Source organism: Gavialis gangeticus, unplaced genomic scaffold, assembly GCF_001723915.1.
Source record: "Gavialis gangeticus isolate Ggan-Ray unplaced genomic scaffold, GavGan_comp1, whole genome shotgun sequence".
NCBI lineage: Eukaryota > Metazoa > Chordata > Crocodylia > Gavialidae > Gavialis > Gavialis gangeticus.
In genome coordinates, this window is record NW_017729031.1 from 30,359,774 (window position 1) to 30,368,437 (window position 8,664).

Here is an 8,664-nt window from a genome sequence, read left to right on the forward strand (position 1 = left end):
GCTAGTCCTACCAAAGGTCGGCAAGCCTGTTCAGGACCAAAAGCTGCACTGTTCTTTGCCTTGTCCTCTCCAGGCCATGAAAGCAGCTGGGGCAATAAATGAAAGAACATGCAGGAGTAGGGGATGACTGTTTGGGAAATATGGAAGCCACGGGAAGCAGAGACAGATTGACGGGCAGAGTGCAGGTGATGCATGATGAATGCAATTAGTCACGTGGCTTTGGCATTTATCACATCAGATAGGTAATTCTTCTCTGTTAGAGAGACTGCCCAAGGATATATGTTAATCAGGATGACATTCAGAGTACTTCCATAAAGGTGGTCTCAGAAGGACTGATTTCTTTCTACTTAAGTCTCTCCAACCAATTCTGTGCCTCAGTAGATTAATGTATCAAAAACTAATGAGAATTTGAGAAACTCAGATGACGAATAGGTCTGGACCACAGTCTCTTGCATTACTGCCAAGAAAACACCATGCCAATTGCTCATTTCTAAGGATGGAAAAGTAACACTTTTTTTTAACTATCTAAAGAATAATGTTAAGAAACTGGAGGCTGAAATTAATAATCATGGTTATCGTTAGCTATTTGTAAATGATTTATGCCATGATGTAAAGTGTGAAGGGTATGGAAGACCTGTTTAACATGCTAAAAAAACAGCACAGTCCCTGCTCGGAGGAGCTCACCGGCTAAAGAAGTAAATGGCCCCAGTAAAATGCATGGCAATGCAAACAAGAGTGGTACCGTTAAGCACAGAAGGCTGTGATGGCGTTATAACTGGAATGCTTCCTGCAAAATATAGCAGCTATGGAGCTCAGATGACCAAATACATTACTGATGCCACTAGAATTTTTTTTTCCTTGACATCTGCTGGAATTTAAGAGCTGGGTCTGAACGTCTTCCACCATTCAGTTAAAAACGTCCATGGTCTCCAATGGAATTTTACCAGATAAGCCCTAAGTGCCGACTCTAAAATTGGACCCTCGTGTTTATTTTCTGTTGGATTGAAAGCCAAGTAAGTACACAACAGTATGCTAAATACGAGTTTATACTTATGGTCATAAATGAACATTGCCTCATGTATCTAAGGTGGAAGGGAGACTGCACAGTTGTTAGAGCGGCAGACTCCTGGCTTTCATTCCAGTCGGGCACCGTGAGACCTCGGGTGTCCTCACTGTGATTGGGGGCCGCATTTCAGAGGCTACAGAGCCTGCACGTTTCTTGAACACATGTCTACTAAAGTAAGGTAGGCAGAGGCAATTATGGGCAAAGGATTTAAACACTGCTGGAGAGAAAGATGGCAAAGGAATCCAATTTCTTTCATTTTTGAAACGGTCTGCTATTTGTTTTACAACCCTGTTGAAAAACAGCGGTTGTATTAATTAAATCTCTACTTGACAATAAAGCTCAAGGTCCAAGTGATGCCAAGTCATGAGTCATTTGCATTAAGGTCAACCTATTTTTAAACATAAACAGGCAAACCCAGATCCAAGCAGGTGCTTAGACTCTCTTGTTTTAACATTTTGCCCTTTGCATCAATTCACTCTTAAGCCTTCTTAAGTACTCCCTCTATGGGGTTCCCTGTGTCTGGCAAACGAACACTGAAGCCACACCAATTTCCTTAGTATACTTTTCTGGCACAAAGTACGCTGTTGGGTCCATGTACCTCCCACCAGTGCTTTTAAGCTATGCAAACCTGCTAGAATTAAGATGTAGGCAAAGACAGGGCATGAAGTTCAGTCTATCCCCACAAAATCAGAATATTTGGGCTCTATGGGTGTACCTACACTTGCGCTTTACTGCAGAGTTGACTACTTAGCTCCATAGTAAAACGTCACTGCCTATATGTGTACCCATATTAGGACACAGTAAATTAATTAACTCTGCCGTAGGATAGTATTGTCCAGAACAAGTATTATCCTAAGGTGGAATAATTTATGTCACTGCAACGCACGTGTAGATGGTGACTGGGGCATAAGGCTGCTACAGTGCGGGGGCTGCCTGCTGACTGTAGCACCCTCATGCTTCAGCCAGCCCCTCCACTGCTTAATCCCACCACCTGAAGCCTGGACCTGACCCCTCCAACCCTGTTGCCAGCCTGGCTTGAATTGCTGCAACCCCAGGCACACGTGTAAATGTTGCACCTGGGAGCAGCTGACTCTGGCATAAACTGCACTGGAGTTTATTGCATTGGGATAACTGCATGTGTAGATGCACCCTATATGAAGGAAGTGCCAAGAAGTGAAGGCTTCCCCTATGTTTCATTACTAAGCATTCCCCCAGGCTCCTGGGGTCTCTATGGACTGAAATAATATCTACAACCCCTTTGTCCAAAGGCTATTTAGAGTCTCTGGATATCCATAAATGTGAATTTATGCCCCATCCTTTCATCTGCTGTCACTGGACTTCTCTGTGTCCCCGCCACAGGGGCTTGCACAGACTATTTCTGCTGGTGTAAGGTTGGCATGGGCACCCCAGAGCAGCTACTCCATTCCTCTGCATAGATCCTATATCGGGCTTTAGTGATACAGACATCCCAGGCTGAATGTTACCTTGAGCAAGATTCATCACATTGCAGTGAAATTCTAGTTTGGTAGCTGGTCCTAGAATACAGGTAGCTTCCCAGAGTCTTGTCCTTCCTAGCATTGCCGCCTCCTATCTGAGAAGCTGAACTGGGGTTAGCCACAACGGGAAACGTTTATGAAATAATGCCTTGTGCCAAGAGAACCATGTTTCCCATTGTGGCTAACCCCAGTTCTGCTTCTCAGATAGGAGGTGGCAATAAGGACAAGGTAGATATGGCTCTTGTGTCCAATGCAGGACCAACTCCTTTTAGTTACACTGTGGCCACGTGGTCCTGCATTGGGCACAAGAGCCATATCTATAAATTATGGCCCTGATTCAGTAGTGTTTAAGCACATGCTTAACTTGGCACAAAGGAGTGCTTGAAGTCAACAAGAGACGAGGTAGGCTTAAAGTTAGAGATGCATGTTAATACATCACAGAATCAGGACATTTATGGGCATCCTTGTCTGTCCTTTTCTGCCAACCAATGAAAGCCCTGGCCGATATTTAATATATATAAACGAGGGATGAAGTGCAAATCTGATTACCTCCAACATCAGCCTTCTGATTATTCAGGCTCTCAGACTCTGCTGAAGCTTTTCCTAAACAACCTTTTTGTAGCATGTAATTCAGCTAACATGGGGAAAGCCTTCAACTTCTCGGAGCGTATTTATGGATCAAGCGCGCTGTTGCAAACAGATGCTACAGCGCATGAAAACAATGATTCTCACTAATTCCACCTCCCCTGGAAGAAAGCCTATCTTTAAAAGTCACTCATCACAGAATGGCCTTTGGTCTACAGAAAAATGCGAAGCATGCTTTAATTACCTCCCCAGTGGCCTCTCATTTGATGTCTTGTCCGCAGTATCTCTGTCGAGACGGCCTTATCTCTGAATGTTTTTCACTTACACTAAACAGCACTTATTCAGGTCTCCACTGAGTCACTGAAAACCACGCGTATATGTGGTTTGTGACCATTATGGTTCATTTGGAAAATGAAAATCAGCTTTGTTAAACAGCCTTTTTTTTCCCCCTGGTAACACTCAGTAATCATGGCATTAATTAATGCTACATTAAAAGGGGATTCCTCAGGGACCACATATTACATTGCTGGCATGTATATACCTAACCAATTCATCCAAACCAATGGTCTTACTAAAAGCTTTCAAACCTAGTATGCCTGGCTCCTTATTGCACTAGCGACCTATTTTAACTACAAATTTACTGTTGTTACATCTGTTATAGATTGTATCCCACTTTGTTACTGTTCCATAATACGCACCAAAGGGTTTTAAACAGATCTCATTTCCCCTCGACTGCGGCTATGACATATGCCTCCAAATCAACTAAATCAGGAACCTGCACTTGTCCCGTGCAATGGAAGCGTTCTCTTGTGACCTCTGAGTTTTCTGTTTGTACAGAGTGGATCTGACTGCATTGCACCATAATGCAATAGAGAAAGTGTGTCCTGTGCATCTTACCTCTTTGGTGTGGGTATGGAAGGAGACAGACATGTCCAGGAGAAGTTTCCTTTGTTCCACTCTCCGGACAAAGTCCTGAATCCGCACTTCCAGATGCCGGGCTGCTTTGTAGATCTCTTCAGGATCACATTCCCCAGTCTGAGCCAACTGCTCTGCAGCCTCTAAGAGCTTGTCTGCATTGGTGTACGTGTTCTACCAGAAAGAGAAAGCAAGGAACAAAATATCAGTAATAAACCCGTGGCAACCAACCTGCTGCGACAAGCTGTTTATACATTTGAAGGCATGAAAGCAATTGCTTACCAGAGTTATAAAGCAATGGTAATAATTCCTAGTGGTGCTGCCATCTGGGAGAGAAGCTAGTATAAACCCACGTGGACTAATCCTTGAATAGGCATGAAATAGTTTCTCATTTGAAACACAAACCACGCCAGTGCAAGCCTGCCTGGCAGATTAATAAGACCGTGCACTTGGGTTTTTTCCCCCCCTTAAATTTCTGGAATTTCTCAAAGATACTGTAATGAAGCAACTGGAGCTAACTGCTCGGAAGCAAAAGTTATCTTATATGACAACTGGCAGCAAACTAGTTTCAAAAGGCTTTTAGTGGCTATTGTATTGCAGCATGTCGTTGGGATAATCAGAAATGTCTCAACCACAAGATGTGTTTGCCTTCCAGTAGCTTTCTTGTGGGACAGCTCCAAGAGTGAAAGTTTGCTTTGAGTTGTTTCTGTGCTTTCCTCTTACCTGTTGCTCTGCACAAAAGGAAGAGTCAGTCCTACTATGGGCTGGTGAAAGGAACTCATCCAACCTTGTAAAATACTTGGATTGCAACTGAATATCACCATCCCCAGTCCATCTGAAGACAGCCCCCATTTACGGTATCACCTGAGCACCTCACAATCTTGTCTGTAATTATCCTCACAGTCACTTCCTTTAAGCTAGGTTGGTAACATTATCCCCATTTTAGAGCTGGGGAATTAAAGCACGGAGGAGTTAAGCAACTTGTCCAGAGTCACACAGGCAATCAGTGGTGGAGAGGGGAGTGGGAAAAAAATCCTTCTGTTTGTTATGAACATCTCAGAATTTAAAAAAACAAAGAAAGAGAAAAATCTAATTCATCATTTGTTCTATTTCGGCCAGTTGACTACAAACACACTTTTTGCATTCCTCCTTTCGCACAACAAAAATAGTTTAGTTCATGTTGTTATTCACAATAAATTCACAGGCCATATCATTTTCAGATTCTTATGCAGTTAACACATGGTTGTAATGCTTACACACAGGCAAACACTAGCATATGTACCATTTCCATATATTTCTTTATTTCCTGGAAATTGTTCTACCTGCCTGAGAATTTGTAAACGCTTAATTTAATAACATTTAAATCAGGGGCCAAATTTAACTTAGCAACATCCCCTCAACCTGAAAGGCAATCTGACAAATGATTATAGGCTGAATGGCGGCTCCATTTGCAGACATTATTGTCAGTCATTTACTTTCACTGTAGTGGAGTAAATGAGAGTGCATGTTTTTGTGTTTTCATTTCTTTATTCTTTATTCTAATTTCTAGTACATTCAAAGACATCCTCTTAGGTCACAGCACTTACTATACACATCAATGCAATGTTTGAGACAAAGTTTAATATTGCTGTATTGACCATCAATGTACTGATATTTAAGTTCCACTAACTAACAAGGGGTTTAGTATGAGTTATGGTTAACTATGTTCAGACTCAATTTAGTTCACTGAGATGACAATAAGGTACTCTATTGAACTCTACTGTAGGGAGAATTTAAATGTTTTAGGATTTAGATAATGGGGGGCAAACTGCAAGGACTGAATTCAGTTTTACTCCCAGGAACTAGGGGTGTGTGAAGCTCTGGTCGCCAGTTCGATTTGGAAAAAATTTGGCCCGATTCAGAGGCCAAATGACCAAATCTGAATCGAATCGGGAGACAAACCCCCCCCCCCGAATCGATTCAGAAATGATTCAGAAACAGATTTGGATATTTGGCGATTTGGAAAGCAGTCTTGCAGAGAAACAGAATCTAAGAGGGAGAGGGAGAGGGAGCAGGGAGGGAAGGACTGACATCTGTAGCTGGCCAGTGACTGTGATCTTTCCCTGAGTCCCCTTCCAATCACAGTGCTCTGGGGGAGGGATGCAGAAACAGCATATAAGCCTTTGTCTTAAGCCTTTCTGTCCCTTTTGTGAGCTGTTTCTGCCTGAGCACCGGGGAAGCCCCCTATTACAGGCTACCACTCCTGCTGTCTTCATCCAAATCTGCCAAAAAATGACAAAGTTATAGGTATTTCAGTGAGTCCCCATTATAGTCTATGGCCGAATCGCTGAATCTCTCTGAATCAGCGCTGAATCTTCTGAAGCTGATTTGGCCGAATCGATTCGGAACAGCGATCCAAATCTCCAAATCAAATCACTGGCCTCCGAATTGTCTGGATCCAAATCAAATGCTTCCCTATTCGCACAGGCCTACCAGGAACCCCATTTCACCCTGATTGGGAGGGATAGTGAAGTGATTGAGCCAACTTTCTGCATTCCTTCTGTAACACGAGTTACAGATGCATGGACGGTTCTGTACGGGATGAAGCGGCCCATGATGCTAGAGGCAGCTAATATCATATCTGCTAGCAAGCTGCCCGGATATGGATGGAAGTTTATGCTTATCTTCCTCCAGGGTGAACCAGTGAGCTCATTTTCCTCGTGTGTTGTGCCAGGGGACTTCAGGAGGACAGAAGATTTTGGTGTTCCCATGGAGGAAGTCTAGTTATGAACCACCTCCCATATTTTGGGGTGTTTACCTAAAAGACACCTAATGAGATGCTGACCTGGAGTCTGCAACAGTACTCTAGAGCGCATGATTTGTTTTGTCACATGCCCCCCCCAAGCCCCTCAGCTCCTTCTCTTCTGAGCCTTAAAGTTCCTTAGGGTAGAGCCCTTAAATAACTTGAAGCTCCTCCTACTGGTTTGGTGTTGAGAGTCAGATTAACTGTCTCATGGGAAAAAATAAAGCAAAATATATGATGTACCCACTCAGGGAGATTTCCTTGAATACTGTTACTGCCCCAGGTTAGAAGCAAAGTTCAGGCCCCAAGCCCTCCTGGTATTCAAGAACCAGTAAGGTCCTATAGTGTCTACTTAGAAGCACAGGACCTGGCTTCCTATACATCTTCCAAGATTTCAAACCTTCCCTTCAAGTTAGACTCAAGAGCAGAAAGGAAACCATGCAAGAGTTAATGTAGCCTGGAGATAAAATTACTGCAGTTGGAAAAGAGACAACAGACATCTCATTCTCCTTTCTGCTGGCCTAGTATAGGTCTTTGGCCCTATGAAAAGTTCTCTGTAGTGTCCTGAGAAGCAGTGGGAGGATGATGAAATGGAGACAACTAATCCCTTTCCTGCAGGGGAGATTCAAGCACAGATGGTCTCTTCCATATGTGAATATTGGGGAGATAGTACACTGTTAAACAGCAGTAATAGTTTTACTGATTATTAATCTTCTGTTTGATCCTTATTTGGCCCTCAAAGGTTATTCTTATTGGTGAAAGATAGTTTTTCTACCATTTCATTAACCCCAAAGAGAACAAATGGTAATGTGAAAACCCTTAAAATTCTATCCCACTGATCTGCTAACCAGTGATATATAGTGCTTAGGCACCATTTCAAGCACAAAACCAATTTTCATCTCAAATCTCTTAATAACCTTTCTGTACTAATCTTTGCATAATCACCTGCTGAAACCCATGAAATCTGCAATCACAGAAAATGAAAACACACTTCAGGCTTCAGGATGGAAATTTCTCTAATTTATGCTTCTGGAATTCATTTAACAGAGCAGGGGGGTGTTATTTGTGTATTTTTTTCCTACTTACAAGAAAAGGCAAATGTGATTATAAAAAAAGATCACAGTTAAGAAAAGTCTACCCCACAATTCACAATCAGACATGCTTGTTATCTGACCCTATTGCCATATCAGGTAACAGGATTCACCTAACTTTCATAAATTATTAAGGATTTGATATCCTATAGAAGGTGATTAAGAGGCTGCCTATGGAAAAAATGACTCAGTGTTTCAAACGGCCAATGTGGCGCCTATCTTCAAGAAAGGGAGGAAAGTGGATCTGGCAAACTATAGGCTCATCAGCCTGACCTCTTTCCTGGGGAAGGTCTTAGAAAAAGGCCATCCTTAATGGACTGGCCAATGCCAACATCCTGAGGGATAGCCAGCACGGGTTTGTTGCGGGTAGGTCTTGCTTGACCAATCTCATTTCCTTTTACGACCAGGTGACCTACCAATGGGACAAGGGAGAAGAGATTGATGTCATATATCTTGACTTCAAAAAAGCCTTCGATCCAGTAGGTCATGGTCACCTCTTGGCAAAACTGGCCAATTGTGGCCTTGGGTTTACCACGATCCACTGGCTGGTAAATTGGCTCCATGGTCGGACCCAGAGGGTGGTGATTGACAGACATCAATTGTCATGGTGCCCTGTGACCAGTGGGGTCCCCAAAGGCTCTGTCCTTGGACCCATATTGTTCAACATCTTCATTAATGATGTGGATATTGGAGTCAGAAGTGGACTGGCCGTCTTTGCCGATGACACCA

At 43.0% G+C, this 8,664-nt stretch overlaps 1 protein-coding gene across 1 annotated transcript in view; it reads right to left on the minus strand.

Moving 5' to 3' along the window:
* The window catches only part of KALRN (kalirin, RhoGEF kinase), a 721,807-nt gene that overhangs the window by 410,427 nt on the left and 302,716 nt on the right, over positions 1–8,664 (minus strand). The window contains exon 10 of the mRNA XM_019522566.1: positions 4,045–4,236. Coding sequence (XP_019378111.1) covers positions 4,045–4,236 — 192 coding nt within the window. The remainder of the gene's footprint in view (positions 1–4,044; positions 4,237–8,664) is intronic.